Here is a 17,647-nt window from a genome sequence, read left to right on the forward strand (position 1 = left end):
CGACCGGGACAGAGGGAATATAAATTACGACCGGGACACTCAAAGAGAAATTACAGGCTGGGACACTGGGACACAAATGACGACCGGGACACAGGGAATATAAATGACGACCGGGACACAGGGACACAACTACAACGGGGACGCCGAGGAGCACAGGGGGATATATAAATGACGACGGTGACACAGGGAATGTTCGATTAGCAATCACCATCAACAATCTGAATACGATCTGAATAGATCTGAATACGGATTGTTTTTCCCATGGACAATTATATGTTGCATGTTCAAGAGTTTGTAAACCTGACAATCTATTTATATGCACAGACAATGGGACAGCGAAGAATGTTGTATATTCGCAAGTTTTACGTAGTTAAAAACATATATATATATATATATATATATATATATATATATATATATATATATATATATATATATATATATATATATATATATATATATATATATATATATATATTCACAGGTGGGACACAGGGACACAACTACAATGGCGCGTAACTAATATGGTGCGTAACGACTTATGCGCGCGGGGGGGCGAAGCGCCCCCACAAACTAGGTGTTGGGGTGGCGCGAAGCGCCACCCCAACAGCTAGTATATATATATATATATATATATATATATATATATATATATATATATATATATATATATATATATATATATATATATATATATTGCTTCTGAAATAATTACTTCTTTATAATTAGAAACCTGCTTTTAGGTATTATGCTACACTATGTGTATGCAAAAGTTCCAGACAGTTTTTTTTTCCATAACATTTTGTTTACTAGTGTCCTTGTGCTCTTGTCCTGATGTGCTTAGAAAATACAAAAAGAGCTAATGTAATATATTAGATTTTAGAAATAATTGCCAAGAGGACAGCACTTCGAAAAAAGATTTGCCCTATAGACAGTATCCTTTGCGTTTATGGCTGATTGAAATATTTAAGGGAAATACAAAAAATATCTAATTTTGTCGATGACAAAAAGCTATGGGAACCCCTTCGCCACGGGTAAAATTTACCTGCGCAGTTTCTACCAAGATCAGACAACTTTCAAATCAGGTTCCCTTTATTTAACAGTTTGCAGATCTTTAAAATATTTGTGCTACTAACTTGCAACAGGTAACTTCAAAATGAGCCTTTTTGGAATCAACATAAAATTGAATCCTTTTTATGTAAAATTAAAAAACTATGTTTTTTTCAAATGAGGACAGGGCCCTTCTAAAAATAACCTATCTAATTAAGGGGCCCCTCTAATAATCTATGCAAAAACATAGATTACCCAACACATGAGCGGGACAGCCCCTCTAAAATATCCCTCTCTTTATGCTAAAGTTTTAAAGCACTTTAAAAAGTGCTTATCCCATTCCAACAGTCCTTGTGTTTGGGAAGTTTTTTTTAAAGCATTGGGCGAAAAAGCAAAACTTAGTGTAAAGAGCGAGGGAATGAGGAGGAAAAGCCCCCTTATATACAAATAATTTCGATTCGCTTGAATTTTTTATGCTAGTCACACGAAAACTTATTTTTTATTACTTTTTTTTTGTTAGTCAATAGTACTATGTCAACGGTTACCCTAAATGTAAGGAGGGCTATCACCCTCTCAAACTTGGCTTAACAATGCTTGGAGAAAAAAAAAACTGAATTAGTTTATTAGCTTTTTGAATAGATCTAGTGTAAGGAGCGAGGGAAAGAGGAGGAACAGCCCCCTCATATACAAAATAACTTCGAGTCATTCAAATATTTTTATGTTAGTCATAGAAAAACTTGCTTTTTATAACTTAATTTTTGTTAGTCGTTAGTACTATGTCAACGGTTACCCTTAATGTAAGGAGGGCTATCACCCTCTCAACTTTGACTCAACAATGCTTGGAGAAAAAGAGCTCAATTAGTTTATTAGCTTTTCGAAGTAAAGTATAATTATCCAGAATTAGCTATCGTCTCTGCAATAAGAGGACAGAAACAAGGCAATCACCTTAACCCAACAGTTAGAGGATTAGAGGATTAGAAAATTAGAAGTTAAATCCGAGATCATCCGAATATTGAGTACTCATCTTAACTCAGCACTTAGAGGATTAAAGAACCAACATAATCGAGATTAAATCCGATATCATCCGAACATTCATTGAATTCATAAGAAAAATAAGAAATTTCTTTACTTTTTGGATTTTGACTTCGTTGTCAAACGTTTTGACCAGGGTTGTCAAACGTGCTGAATATCATCGCATAATTTCCATTAAAATAGTATCTGTTTTTGGGGAGTTTAATTCCTATTTCAAATTATACATTTTCATGCTTTAATAGCAATAATGAAAAACTTTATAATTAATATGGTTGGCATATTCAGAATCAGCGTAAATAGTTTTTATTGTTACATATATGGTCACAAAAACATCTTTTTTTAAATTTTCGATTAATTCTGACTTGGGCTACTCTTTACTTGTTTGTCCCCTTAAGTCCCCTTAATTTGAGCCCTCGCTCTCAAATGAAATTGTTCTATAACTACTCTCATTTTACATGCTGGCCACATTTTTCTTTTTTTTTGGGGGGGGGGGGGTTCTGAATTACATCTTGATCAAGATATGCCTGGAAAAAATAAAAAAGAGAAGAAATTGGTTTCAGAAATCGGAAATAGCTTTAAGCTTTTTTCCTGAAATTCTGACGAGACTTTCATGCACAATTCGCTTGTGCATGAACTACAGTGTGGAAAATAATTTGTTTTCCTCGTCCCCCGTTTTTATACACATAAAACCTACTATCTTCTATTTCCAGAGAGCTTAAGTGTAGGCTGTAAATAAGCTAGCATCATATTGACAGTATGCAATAAAATAAGTACAATAAATTTACGATAACAAAATCTTTTTAAAAGAAAATTTTATTGTCTACTATAAAAAAAAATTACAAGAATTAAATATTTTGATATCTACAATAAATTTTGCAATTGTACAAATATGATTATAATATTTACTTCCGAGAAGTAATTAGGCTTGCCGTTGATATCAGTGAACATTGAAATACAATTATAATGCCCTGACACGTTGCATAGTTTTTCATTTATTTCTTATACGTGAAGATAGAATAAGGACTTATAAGAAAATGTCTAAGTCCTCAAGCCCAATGAAATTCAAGAACGTGTTTTGGCAAGTAAGAATTTTTTTTACTAATAACATTTCATTACCATACTTGAGAATGAAATGTAGAAGCACCAAAGACTGCCAAATCCTCCCTGCGTTCGCGGAACCCGATGATTAGTTTACAAATTTACCCCTATACCCTTTCTCCGCGTTCGCGTTACGAGGATTGATCTAGATTAATTTTGGAAGCTATCCGATACAGACTATAGATCACTGATGTCGCTGATCCTCGTGAATAGGAAGATATGACAACATAGCTCATCTTTAGAGTGTATGATAGTTATTATTCAATAATGCCAGTAATTATATTCAGTTTTATTGGCCAAAAAACGGAATTGACGAAAAACAGACGTTCCAACTAAGACATTCCAACTAAATTACTTCTTTATAATCATTAAATTACTTTTAGTTATTATGCTTCACTTTATGGGTGTATAAGACCCAGAAAGTTTTGTATTTCCTCTAGATTTTGGCTACTTTTTCATTAAAACTGCTATCGTGTTGTTCCGACCAATTATAAATCTTCAACCCCTATATGTGCTTACGTTTTGGTCTCGTTAGCTGCTTAAAAACACAGAATGGGTTGGTATAATACATAACGTTATAGGAAAAATTGTAAAAATGAAAGAACCTCGAAGATAGGGCCGACCTTTCTTTTGCATTTGTACCTGAATAAGATTTTCAAGGGAACAACGAAAGTTTCGATTTTTGCCGATAAATAGGCTATGGGAACCCCTTTGCTACTGAATTCTCAGAAATACCAGATTTAACAGGATAGTTCTTGTCAAGACCACAATACCTTCTAGGGCGTTTCTCCCATTTTAGAATTCTGCACATTTCTAAGATATTTAGAAATGCTATTGAATTTGGCGGGTAACTTTAAACAAGAATTACATGGAACTGTCAAACAAGTAAATTTTTTTTTTTGTAGAATTAAATGCAAAAAAAAAAAATTCCTAATGAAGGCAAAGGGTACAAAAAAGAAATTATTTCATATATGTGGGTGATGCCTTCCTTAATTCTCTGCTTTTTACAGTTAAGCTTTATATTGCTTTTCAAATACTTCTTATTATATTCCAAGGTCAACTCATGGGTGGTTCCAGGATTTATTTAATCAAATACCTTTTGGCGCTATGCGTTATTAGTAAAATCTAACAGAGACCGCACAAAGTAACTGAAACCTTGTCTCAAAGTTTGTTTGCAAAAAGAAACAGTCCTAATAATTAAAAACTCAATTACAAAAAAAAACTTTCGTCCCAAACCAGACCAAGCGGTCCCAGACACAAATCCACCACTACGTCAGGGGGGAGGGTTAACCGTGCCTCCCCTGGATTCACCACTGGGTCAACTTTGGGAGAAAGAGCTAGGATTGAGGAAGATCAGCCCCCTCACATAGAGAATATTTTTGTTTGTTTAAGATTTAGTGTCACTCTTTAATTTCATTCTAAAAAAGTTGTTTTTTACTTAATTTCTGTTATTTCTTAAAATCACATTAAGAGCTATTGTTTTAGTCACCCCTGAAATAAAGTATAGTTATTCAGAACAAACTGTTGTCACTACAATAAAAGGTTAGCTTTCCCCCTATCAGCACTAGTGCTGCATGCTTCACCAATATTCATCCATGCGTAAAATCATCTGAATAGTCATTCAATTCATGGGAGAAATAAAAACGTCTCGACATTTTTTGAATAATGGCTTAAGGCTTCTCATGCATGTTGAATTTCTTTGCATAATTTCCATTAAAATAATGCCCATTTTTGGGGTACTTTAATTCTTGTTTCTAAATTATCTAAATTTTGTCTTTGTTAAGAGCTATGATGAACAACTTTATATTAAAAAAAATATTTTGCATATTTAGAATCAGCATAAATAATAGATTTTGTTGTTGCATATGTATATATTTAAATCAAAACATTTTTATTTCTTTGGAGTTCAGTTTCAATTAACAAGGATAACTCTTTACTAACAGCCTCTCATTGCGAACTGTTTGATCCAAGCTTCTCGTAAATAAGTAGTCGAGTTACAACTCCCTCCTTTTTTCACATTCATGCATATTTTTCGTATAACATGGTGTCGATAATGATAAATATCCCTTAAAATTTTCATCTCCCCAAATATTTAAAATGGGGGGGGGGGCATACCAAAAAATAATCACCAATCATTATTTCCAAGGTTTTTAAGAAGAGTTCTTTGAGCAAATATTATTTTACAGGGATATACGCTATTAATTCTGGTAGTGGAACTGGAAGGAGGAGACCAATTCCCTGGGGTCAGGAGAGCTATTCCAGCTCCAGTGGAGCTGGGAGAGGACAAAAAAAAGACAAAAGAGCATATCTGAATAGGAAAATGAGAAATAATTCCATTTAAGTCTTGGTGAAAGCAAAGCTTCTGGTAGCCCTTGCGCTTCCTCCCCCTGAAAAATTCCCGTGTGACGCTTATAATGATCCCTCCCCACCTGGCTATCTTTTCTCGCAATAAGCATGTGAATGCGGTCTTTTATGTTACGCAGGAAAAAAATTTCCACAGTAAGCGGGAGATATCCCTTTTAGCAACCATGTTACAGGATTAGTCCAAATATATTCTCGGGAATGAATAGATTAGAGATGAGTGAAAATAATATTAATTTCCAACACCCCCACCCCCTAAGCCTCCTTGTTTATTTATCTAAAGGGTTACGGAATATTAAAATGTTTGGGCATAAAGACGCACTTTTTTAGGCTTCAGGTACACTTCCCCCACCTATTCAAAGATCCAACGGCCCTCTTAAATAATGGTGACTGTGCAGTTATGCACTACATGATTTTATCAAGCCTCAAATGAATTAGCTTAACTAAATTAAGCTCTAAAATAAATACATGTCTTAACTATTTGTTTTGTGAGATCTACGTTCATCTTTAGGAACAAATGCGCCACTGGGTGGCATTACCGCCTCCGAAACTGAGAAGCTCAAAATACATTTTTGTTTTCGATAATTTTAAGTCGATCGCCTGTCACAAAATTTTGACTAGATAGCTTTTTGGTACTCTCGTCCAAAATTATTGTTTTGCGCCATGACAATATTTTTTGCTTCTGAAAAAGAGCACAAGAATTTTAAATATCCTTTCTAATGAGCCTTCTCTTGATGTTCTAGGACCATTGAGTCCATGTAAACGTCCCAGGGGAAAAAAAATTAAAAAACTAATTAAAATAAAAAGTTTCATAATCTTTTTTTTCTAGATAGGGACTTAATATCTGCTTAATATCTGCACTTAATAGAATGCTTTAATTTTCATCAAGATGTTTCTCCCTTTTTCCAAAAATAGACAAACTTCCTTAGATTAGATTAGTACGTTTTATGGGGATAACTTTCAACTTAATGGGTTTTTCATATTTGGAATCACCATAAAAAATCGATTCTTTTGATGTGTATATTGTAATCAAAATTCTTTTTTTAGAGCTTCGCTTACTATTGCCACGGGTCAATCCTTGCTCACAGCTCATTATTGTGAACAATTTGATACGCTGCAGCAAGATTATTTAACCAATCATTTCATTAATTGCCTCCATCTTTTATAAAATCCCAGTAGGTGACAAAAAAAAATGAATGTGATAACTCTACCAAGCGTAACTTTTTGACGAGTAAATTTAAAATTAATTATTTTTATAAAATTGAAATCAGTTTTGGAATTTGATTCTGTTGTTGCAGGTCTGGTTAAGATAGGTTAGGTTTGACCAAATGGGCAATGCGATAAAAGTTCCATTCATCCAGCTTAAGAAATTTCCCAGATTTTGACCATCTCTGGGATTTCATTGAAAAATTACAAAAAATGACAAAAAATGAATATGATAACACCACCAAGCATAAATTTTTAACGAGTAAATATAGAATTGAATACTTTTATTACTTGAAATCAGTTTTAGAATTTCATTCTGTTGATGCACGTCTGGTTAAGATATGCTGGTGTGACCAAATTGGCAATGTAGACCCATTCCTAAAAGTTTCATTCACCCAACTTAAAAAAATTCCCTGATTTTGATCCTCTCCGGGATTTCATTGAAAAAAAGCCATATATTGATTTCAAAATTCCATTATCTAGAAATTTAGTGACTACTAAAATTCAGTTGACAAGGATTACAAATTCGCAAGGGGGAACAAAGTTTCCAGCGAAAGGGGTGTATTTTTCTACAAAGATCTGAAATAGAGATGAACTGAATATTGCGAAAATGCAGACAGGTTTTTCATCTGGTGACATAAAATCCAGCTGCCGAAGCGAAATTCAAATTTTGGCCGAGATTAGGTACAATGAGACTTAAAAGTTGCTTTTCTGTACTAAAATGATTAAACTTGTATTTGTTTCCACAAAGTTCTTTTCTCACATCAATCCCTTTTACTGCATCCAGATTCTTGGGTACCCGTCTGACTGAGTGTATTTCAAACATAATGCTGTAGAAAAATCGATGTTCCATACATCTTTTTAGGGTTATAAGGAGGGAAAGGTTGATATGGATAGAACACGTTCTCCGGATGAAGAATGACACATTGCCAAAGATCGCCCTTTTTCGCCAACCATCTAGGGCCACACAAAAAGCAGGTCGTCTCCAAATGAGGTGGGAGGATGCCATAAGGAAAAATTTGAGAGAAATAGGAACTTATTGGGAGGGTGCAAAAGAAGACACTTTGAAAAGATTGGAACGGAGAAATCAAATTTCGATTCTTGAGCCAGAATTCATGTCATATAGTAAGCAAATGTCATGTTGAGGAATATTCTTGTTACTTCTTTTCGTAAATGGTGTTTGATGCTCCAATATTTAAAATGTTTAAATATTTAAAATTAATGAAATTTTTAAACATTCAAAAATTGTTTTGATGCTTGAGCAATGGAGCAATAGTTTTCCGAAAAGGTTTTCCGGAAGACTAATTAATACTAGACCTACGTTGCCTGGGCAACGTGAAGTGTTGCGGCAACCTTTGTCCGGCTTTGCCGATTAATGTGTTGCGAGAGCAACACTTTGGTTTTGTTTCTTCGCTATCGGTTAAATGCTGAAGTTGTCAAAACTATCAAAGCTTTCAAAACGGCATATTCAAAGAAGAACACAATCAGTAATCACATGATCAAATTCTTCAGCGTTGAAAAAACAACAGCAAAAGAATATCGGAAAAAGGGACTAAATTGAGTTTGCAGCCAGTTGAACTTTATCCTTTTCAATCGTAGACATCGTGACGGATGGAAACTTGGAACATTATCTTATATAATCTAGTTGGTATTATAAAGCTATCCGTAACTTTTCAGGATCAAATACCATAGATGTGCACCAATTTTGCACAAATTTGTAGCCCCTCATGAACCTCCTCTAGCAACCCATTCTTGCTTACAAGTCCCTCTTCCATGAGAGACAAAGAATAACACAATCAGTAATCAGATGATCAAAGGCTATTCCTCAGGGTTGAAAAAAAAAAATATTGGAAGAAGGGACTAAATTGACTTTGCAGCCAGTTGAACTTTATCCTTTTCAATCGTAGACATCGTGACGGATGGAAACTTGGAACATTATCTTATGTAATCTAGTTGGTATTATAAAGCTATCTGTAACTTTTCAGGATCAAAATACCATCAGGGACCCATAAATTTCCTGTAATGACTCGCCATCCAGGATCGCTTATTATTGGATGGCGAGTCATTACAGGAAATTTATGGGTCCCTGATTCCATAGATGTGTAACAATTTGCACAAATTTGTAGCCCCTCGTGAGCCTCCTCTAGCAACCGATTCTTACTTACAAGTCCCTCTCCCGGGATATACATCCAAGTTCACCGGAAACAAATAATGGGTACACCAACTAGCAAAAGTTCCAAACCCCTTGTCGCTGAATTCATTGTAGCCTAACAGCCGATTATTACTTACAACTCCCCTACATGTCTTACAATCGGGAACCAAGTTGTTCTTACCATCAATTACACCAGAAACAGATAATAGGTACACCAATCAGCAAAAGTTGCGAACCCCTCATTGCCAAAGATGATTATAAGCTAATAATCGACTGTTGCTTGGAAGTCCCCTACATATCTCACAATCGGTATCAGCCTATTTTTGGTTCAAGTGTGTACCTTACCACTGAAGTTGTCAACCCCTTGAAACTTTCAAACTGGTGTATGTCATGAAGGAATTTTTGTAACAAAAAATGGATGTCATATACTTTGATCAGCTCATCAAGGTCTATCGATTGTCATTGGAAAAAAAATTCTATCTGTCTTAGTTCAAAAGTTGACTTTTTTGCCGGAGGCCAACTTTCTAACACCACCACTTAGAAAGGAGCAAAGGATAAGCTCTAATTTCTTTAACAATGAGAGAACTTTTAAAGTTTAAGAGGTATATCTGATACCATTTCTCTATTGCAATCCCAAGTAGAAAAAAAAGAATGGTAAAGTCAGCTGAAATCACGAACAGAAATGGCTAGAAACAATAGATGGCAGCACTTTCGGACCCGTGGGAAAATCGCACTTTTTTATTTCTGTAAATTTTTCTATTTATCACTCAAAGAAGATATATTGGCTGTGGGGCCGGGGAACTACCGCATATATTTAACACTTATAGATTTTAGTCCATCTTGAATTTGAAACTGGTGCCTGCCTGCTAGAACGGAGCTTTCCACTCGAAAGCAGAAACATGGTTTGATGAAACGAAAGCTTGGCTGCACAACTTCAGATACTCCTCTCTGACATAGGCTATATAACTCCACTTCACTTCGCACACCATAGGCTCTGGCTCGAGGACAAGCAAAAACCATCCTTTTTGGCCTCAGGCAAGAGTTCTATTGAGCTTTCCAAAATGTAATGTCATATTTATCTATCTGGCCTGAGTTCTACACTATCTGTAAATACCGCACAGGTTAGACCCTTACCAGTTTCCAGGAATAAGCTGAGATCGGCGGCATAGGAAAAAACAAAAAAAAAAACAAAAAAAAACGGGACAAAACCAAAGTGTTGCTCTCGCAACACAATTAATCTGCAGAGATGCTAATCTTGTTAAGGCTGAATTTTTGAGCCTAGGGCATCTATTTCTACTAGAATCTTTGTTATCATGGAGTAGCAGCAACAAAAGTTGTGATACTAAAAAAAAGAAACCCTTTAGGTAATAATATAAATATATGCATATAATGAGCTATAACAGTAAATAAGACGTTAGATGGTGAAAGTGATATATCATTCTGATAATAGTATAGGATTTAATCATTCCGTAAAATAAAATAGTAAGAAAAAGGCTTGACATACTGAAAAAAGAAAATTAATATGGAATAAGTAGAATTAATATGAAGAAACAGACGCCATTTTTGGACTGATACCATTGATACCCTATTTTCTAACGCAAAGCAAGATCTTGTTGGCTAACCTAATAATTGGAACAATAATATGATATTTTGGTTACCAGTTATAGGGCCCCTGCATGTAACCAGAAATATAAAAAATTTATGTTTTCCAAACACAAATTTGTTTTATCTCCTCCATTTTTATGTTTTAATTATATTTATATAAATATTTCCAAAGAGCTTTATTACGGGCTGTAAATAAGCGGCGTAATCGGACAGTTGCTATACAATGTGCTGATAAAAGAACATTGAAGAAGTTGCAACATCACATAACAAATATACTGTGCAGAAAACTGATATTTTTCTAACATAAAATTTTAAAATATAAACTATTTTTATTTCCGTAGTAATAGCTAAGACTGCTGAAAAACGCTACAATTTTTTGTTTCTGTGACGTGTTTAGATACGCCGTTAAGATCAGTGAAGTTTTTTGTTTATAATATACGATATAATATAATTGTATCTTAAGATTCCAAACAATTATGATGTGTGGATTTATTCTCATTTACTTCTTACTGATTGAAACTCAAAAACTCAATAGTAAAAAAACATACGAAAATATAAAATTGGGAAAGACCCTAAGCTTCATTTCCTCATAAAAGTTTTATATTTCTCTATTAGTTATTTTATTTTTTGAGTAAGTTTTATTTTAACTTGTTTCTGTATTTTAGCATTAGTATTGTATTTTGTCGAACGTGGAAATTAGTCATATAGTCGAGATTTGCTTAGGATGTGTTTTGATCATTGTCTTCGTAAAATTCCTCATTATCATCTTATATTTTGCAAAATTTTCCAAAAAAAATTGCAAAAATTTTTCCAAAAAAGGAACTATAGTCTTCATCATTATTTACATTTACATCTTAATAGATAAGAAGCCAGGCCAATTTAGCAAAAATCAAAATCCTAAAGTCAATCATGGTTGCGGTATCCGCCGTAACCGAGTAAAGAACAACCGGTAGCTAATAGTACTTTTAATTTTAAAACACATTTTGAAAAAAATGTGTCAAGTGAGGAAAAATCGCCATTTAAAGCTTATTCGGGAATAGTAACTATTATTTTGACGAATATTAATGGTAAAAGTTTATTGCTAAGACAAATTTATGAACATTTTAAAAAGTAGCTTGACAGCTAAAGAATTTGTATCGAGCCAAAACGAAAAACTTCATTATTTGAACCCAAATATATGAAAACTCTATTCAGAAGATTAACAGTCTCTTTCAGGAGATTAACAGCAACAACAAAAATCACTTTTTGCATGGGAAGCAGTGGTGTGCCTCCTTCTTATTTTTCTTTTTCCGCTTCAGCTTCTGTTTCAGCTTCTTTTTCCGTCCCCGGATAAAGAAGCTGAAACGGAAAAAGAAAGAAAGAAACACTGAAACATCATAGAGAGATGTTTAAGGGCTCAGTGACAGCTAATTTTTATACCTACATGCTTTTTCTACGTCGAAAAAGATAATACTAAGATAACAGGGGATATTCAGCAACATAATTCGGCATGTAAGAATGTTATTATTATTATTTACTAGCTGTTGGGGTGGCGCTTCGCGCCCCCCCAGTCCTAGTTGGAGGGGGCGTATCCGGTGGATTCAGGGCTGTTTGTTGCACTTTGGATTCTGAAAAATAAACACGTTGACCATTCTGTAAATGTACCGCTAAGGGAACAACAGCTGGACTTCGTTCATGTATCGGAAATGAAAGAATTCGCCAAACAGTTTCATTACTGTACGATTTCGTCGATATCACTGATTTCGGACTGCAAGCCAAAAACTGCCATGTCACTGCCTCTGTTGACGTATTTACATATGTATTTGATTGCCTTTACGGAGTTACAGTATTCAACGTTTATGTCCGCATTAAATGTTTTTGATAATAAAGGGGAATATGGAACAACCCACTGGTTATCTACTTCGATGGTGGTACCGTTACGCTTCTTTTTAGCAAATTAATATGAAAATATTAAAAGGAAAAATAGTTGCCAGAAGTTGTTATTACTTGCAACTCAAGTCGAGTAAAAGTTTGGGATACAATTTTATTTAATTATTCACATGGTATCTCGTTACGCTTCTTTATTATTGCTGTTTTACCGCCATCTTCAGTAAATCTTCTTCTATATTGTGGGTAACCATCATTGCCAGTAATTGTGTTAGGTACTAAAAGTCGAGGATATTTCTTTGTGCACCTTCCTTTGGCCATGCATGATGATTTTTCGTTCAGTGCACCGCAAGGTCCATGTATCATATTTTTACCACAATACCATAAAAGCCCTTATCGACATTTTCATCAGGTATTTCAGCGGAAGTCACATCATCAATTTCACTAGAAGTAATTGTATATTGTAGCCAGATTAGTATATGTGCGTGTGGCAGTCCTCGTTTTTGCCATTCCACTGAGTACATCCAGCATCGCACTGACCCAAACGCTTTAAATTTTACTATGTAGTTTATCAGTGATTTCAATTTTTGCCGGAAGACACGGGCCGTAATGTCATGTCTATGAACCGCCGATTGTCCTTGAAGTAAAAGCTGCTGTATCTCGTACCAAGATTGGTTACATGTAAATGTAATAAATAAATCTGGACGATCATAGAGACGAACATACGCAATAGCATCTTGAGCATATTAATGTATATGACGGGGACTGCCAGCATATGACGAAGGTAAAATCGTTAATCTTCCAACGTTTGTGGTATTACCGTCATTTACACCTGCATCTCGCAAATGAATGTATTGTTCAGAGCGGAGCTTGGTCTGATTCAGACGGATAAATAGCAAACGTTCTGATTCAATTTTCGCATACATATTAACGATGTATTGGTGAAACAATTGGCGGCATTTAAAATATAATTGTCTTCATCCTGCCGAATCATTAGTCTATAGGAATAATAATGCATTGCGCTGCATTTCTTATTCATTTCTTTGTTAGTGGCTGGATTTATCAATTTAATATTAAAGTGATAGCCTTCGGCTCCATCCCTAAAAATGATAGGATATTATAGGGCATCGTAGCATCGATGAGTTTCAGTAATTCTTACCAACTGAGCGTTTCGCTTATGAAGAATAATATCTCGAGGTAAAAACTGATCACTGACCATAACGATTGCCACTTCGTCGATAGTTGGAGCATTGTATCTACGCACATGTTGGCCAGGAGGCGTTTTGTCAGCGGAAATAATAATTTTATGCGTATCAGTAGGCATCAAATCGATGGCTGTTTTGAACAGACGCACTAAATTATTATTTTTGTGGAAAAGATGTTGCAATTGGGAAACGATATTCCTTTCAACGTCGGGAGAAATTTCACAACGTGCATTCAATTCAGATTTTCTATCACTGATGAAGTACAGTTGTAAAAATTTATGACTCTCGCCTGAGAATGGTAGAAGGGACCCTGCTCTGTGATAAATTTGCCCTTTTACTTTGAAAGTAGGCATAAATTGATCTGGATTTTCGATTTGTGCACCAAACGACGTCATTTGGAAACATGAGTTATATTTTCTGATCTGTGATAAAAAAAAACGCTTAGATTCTGACGTAGTTCCAGTAAGCAAAGTTTTCAATGGCTCTAGTGGTGCAGCCAGTAGAGGAAGTTTAACTTTTTCTGAGGCGCAACACATTCCCATTGTTTCACCATTGAATTTCAAGGCCTTGCAATGGGGACAAATTTTAGACATAGTCCCGATTTGAACCCATCTACTCAAGCTATAATCATCGACTGGGCTGTACCTGAATGCCTGGCGAAAATTTTCAGGTTGCTCTTGTGATTCCTCGGCACGCTTTCTTTTGGTGATTTCTCTTGGAGACGCAAGCCTAATTTCACGCTGTTGTTGAGATTCCTCGGCACGCTTTCTTTTGGTGATTTCTCTTTGAGACGCAAGCCTGTTTTCGCACTGTTGTTGTGGTTTCTCGGCACGCTTTCTTTTCATACTTTCTCTATTAGCCGCAAGCCTGTTTTCATGATGTTCTTGTGATCCCTCGGCACGCTTTCTTTTCTTACTTTCTCTATCAGCCGCAAGTCTTTTGGCATAAACTCTTTGAGCAGCTTCCTCAGCTGTTGCCATTGTAGGTTCTTCAGTCATTTTACAATTAAAAATTTCTCTTTGAACCATCTTCTCACAAATAAAAATTTCTCTTTGAACGATCTTCTTAAATACTTATAATGACGTCATATACTAAGCATCGTCATAACAAACATGACGACAACTAACTTCATGATGACATACAGCTCAATCCTTATAATGACGTCAGTCGACAGACAGACACACAAACAAACAACTTATTTTTATATAGTTAGATATTTGACTCACGCTATACAAATGTATAAAATGTGGAGTAACACGGAGAAAAACACATAACAATATAACACAAATCAAAATAAAAATCATATGGAAACTAATTGCAGAGTACCACATAAAAACCAAAAGACGATAAAACAAACGAGAAAAACATAAAAGGGGAGAAGAGAGAAGAAAAAACTCACAACTTGCAGAATCTAATAAAGCAGTAACATAGAGAAATATGGACGCAAGCTATCTTTATTGTTATTACTATTTAGTTTTTACTCACTCTTTACAATACTAAAAAACGAGGAATAACAAAAGAAAGAAAAAAAAACAAAAGGAAAAAAGAAACAAAGAAACGAAAAAAAGAAAAAGTAACTTACGACTAAAAAAACCGATAAGGCGATGATGCGGAGGAATACGGTTACAAGCAGTATTTGAAACCTTTCTGTGTAGTACTTCCAATTTTATTGTAATATCAGGAAGAAGAAATTTAGTAATAAGAACCCATTTTTTTGTCCAAAGAGAAACTAAAAAATAAAATTCAAAAAATCTAAAACAATTAAACCGGATTCTTTTTAATCCTTTTTTCATAAGAAGGGAAACAGTTCCAGAAGCAAATGGAGTTTAATGGAAGTTTGAATTTGTGTTAAATACTTGTTTTAATTACTTTTCTTACCTTGTGTACTTACATAGCGGATCACTTATGTACTTGTTTAATTTGTATTTCATCATAAGAGACTAAAGATTTGAAGATCCTGGGTTTTATCAATGAACCTTATTATGGACGAGAATAAAGTGGCAAAAGTCTGAAATTCATTAGCATTTTCTTTCCTTTTGGGACTTTATTAAACTGTATAAAACAAGTTTTTTTCTAATGAAAGTGAGAGCAAGGTTAAAACTTAAAACGAACAGAAACTATTCCGTATATGGGGGGGGGGGGCTGCCACTTCCTCAGCCATTATTCTTAACACTAAAGTCTTGAAGCTCTTTAAAAATACTTCTCGTTCAAATTCAACGGCCCTTGTGTTTTAGCTGTCCTCTTTAAAGAATTTTGACGAAGACCCAAATTTTAACATACAGAGCCAGGGCCGAGGAAGAAGCAGCCCCCTCATTTACGGAATAATTTCTGTTCTTTTTCAGTTTTAATGTTGCTCCTTACTTAAGGATGAAAAAACTGCTTTTTTAATTTACTTTCTGGTCATTTTTCAAGTCATGCCAGGAAATCCCCTTCCTTCTCCTGTGAATAATTTCCCCTAAAGGCCCCCGAGAATTTCCTCCCTAGGTAAATTTCTCTCGTTTGAAAATCCTCTCCCTTCTACCCAGATAAATCCCCCCCCCAAAGAAAAATAGTATATTTCTCAATAGCAAATACTATATGTGAACCATGGACAAATTGTGGAAAAACAGCCCTGTCCCAAGGGACTATGGAGGAGGGAGGTATATCATCCCCGAAGGCAAATTTATTGGACCGTATATCGAACCTAATGGTTATCTCAGAATTTTTACGGGACCAGTTGCCCTCTAATATTTTAAGGTCACTTTAAATGGGCATTACAAGTTTTAACAACCATTTGAATGAGCCCTCTTGATTTTCTAGACCAATTGGTTCGACACAATTGCCCCTGGGAAAAAGACAACAGTAATATTTTTTTTTAAGGAATTTCATTAAAATGCAGAAATTAAGGCATTTTCTTAAAGATACGACTTGGCCATTTCTTTTATAACGGAGGCAGCACATAAAAAACTATGCTACTGTAAACTAAAATCAACCCATGTTTAATTTTTAACGGCACATTTTTATAGGATTTATTATAAGGCTATATAGCATGTGAAATAAAATAAAAAAAACACCTATGGATACGTGAAACATAGAACATACAGAAAACTAATAAAATAGAACATACAGAAAACATAAACATTAAAAATCAGTGCCATAAACCCTTGTTTTTGTGTGTGCATAAAGCTGCATATTTGCACACATTTTTATCGTCCTTAAAAACATCTTTGTATTAAGTGAATTTCAACTTATTATCAGGATCAGCAAAGTTAAAAATAAGAAGAAATTTCCATTTTTTCTTGCTAAAAATCACTATGTATTCTTGCTTTAAATATCGGGTTTTTTGTCAGATCCGACAATAAGGGGGGGCCAAGGGCTAAAACCCCAATACGGCTTCTCGTAGGGCCCTGGACTTATGCCTTTTATTCTCTTACATATTTAATTCCATTTTAAATTAAATATTTGTATTATTATACAATGAGAGTTGAAGACCAGTGACTTTCTTTTTTGCTTTATCTTCCTTCATAATTGTGTTGAAGTTTCATACGACTAGGATGAATATTGAACTATTCTCACTTGGTTAACTTTTCCTGATGCCGATACTCATCACCGCAAATCAATAATCCGGGAGAGCATTGAAGGCAGTTTTCGTTTTGCCGTGATTCGGAGAGAACATTGTTTTTATAAACTGTATTGGATGTTAGGAACTTTTCAACTACACAGGAAAATAGAGAGTATTAGAGGACAGAACCGGTGTCAATGCATGAGGTCAATGGGCGCTTGCCCAAGGGTCCCAAAAGCGTACAGGATCATGTTAATATGGTAGTTTAAGGAAAATTAAGTAATCTTAGTGTACTGTTATTTTGAGGGCATACTTATCACATATACCTGGCTTGGGATCGGTCACTTTTTTGATAATCTTTATTTATCCAGTGATGCCTATATTTCCCCAGCATCATCGGTGCCAACTGATAAATATATGGCGATGGGTGGAAGGGGGATACAAACATTCTTCTTTTTATCGCAGTGAAGATATTTGACAAAGGAGAACAAACTTGAGCATACATACCTAGAACAGGGGATAGTGGCGATT

At 34.8% G+C, this 17,647-nt stretch overlaps 1 protein-coding gene across 1 annotated transcript in view; it reads left to right on the top strand.

Annotated features, from left to right (window-relative positions):
* The first annotated feature begins 3,046 nt into the window (after window positions 1-3,046).
* Window positions 3,047-17,647, top strand: part of LOC136041279 (facilitated trehalose transporter Tret1-like) — a 40,843-nt gene continuing 26,242 nt past the window's right edge. The window contains exon 1 of the mRNA XM_065725888.1: window positions 3,047-3,164. Within this exon, the coding sequence (XP_065581960.1) occupies window positions 3,117-3,164 (48 nt within the window). The 5' untranslated portion in view covers window positions 3,047-3,116. The remainder of the gene's footprint in view (window positions 3,165-17,647) is intronic.

The sequence above is a fragment of the Artemia franciscana genome, unplaced genomic scaffold (assembly GCF_032884065.1).
Source record: "Artemia franciscana unplaced genomic scaffold, ASM3288406v1 PGA_scaffold_1213, whole genome shotgun sequence".
Taxonomy (NCBI): Eukaryota; Metazoa; Arthropoda; class Branchiopoda; order Anostraca; family Artemiidae; genus Artemia; species Artemia franciscana.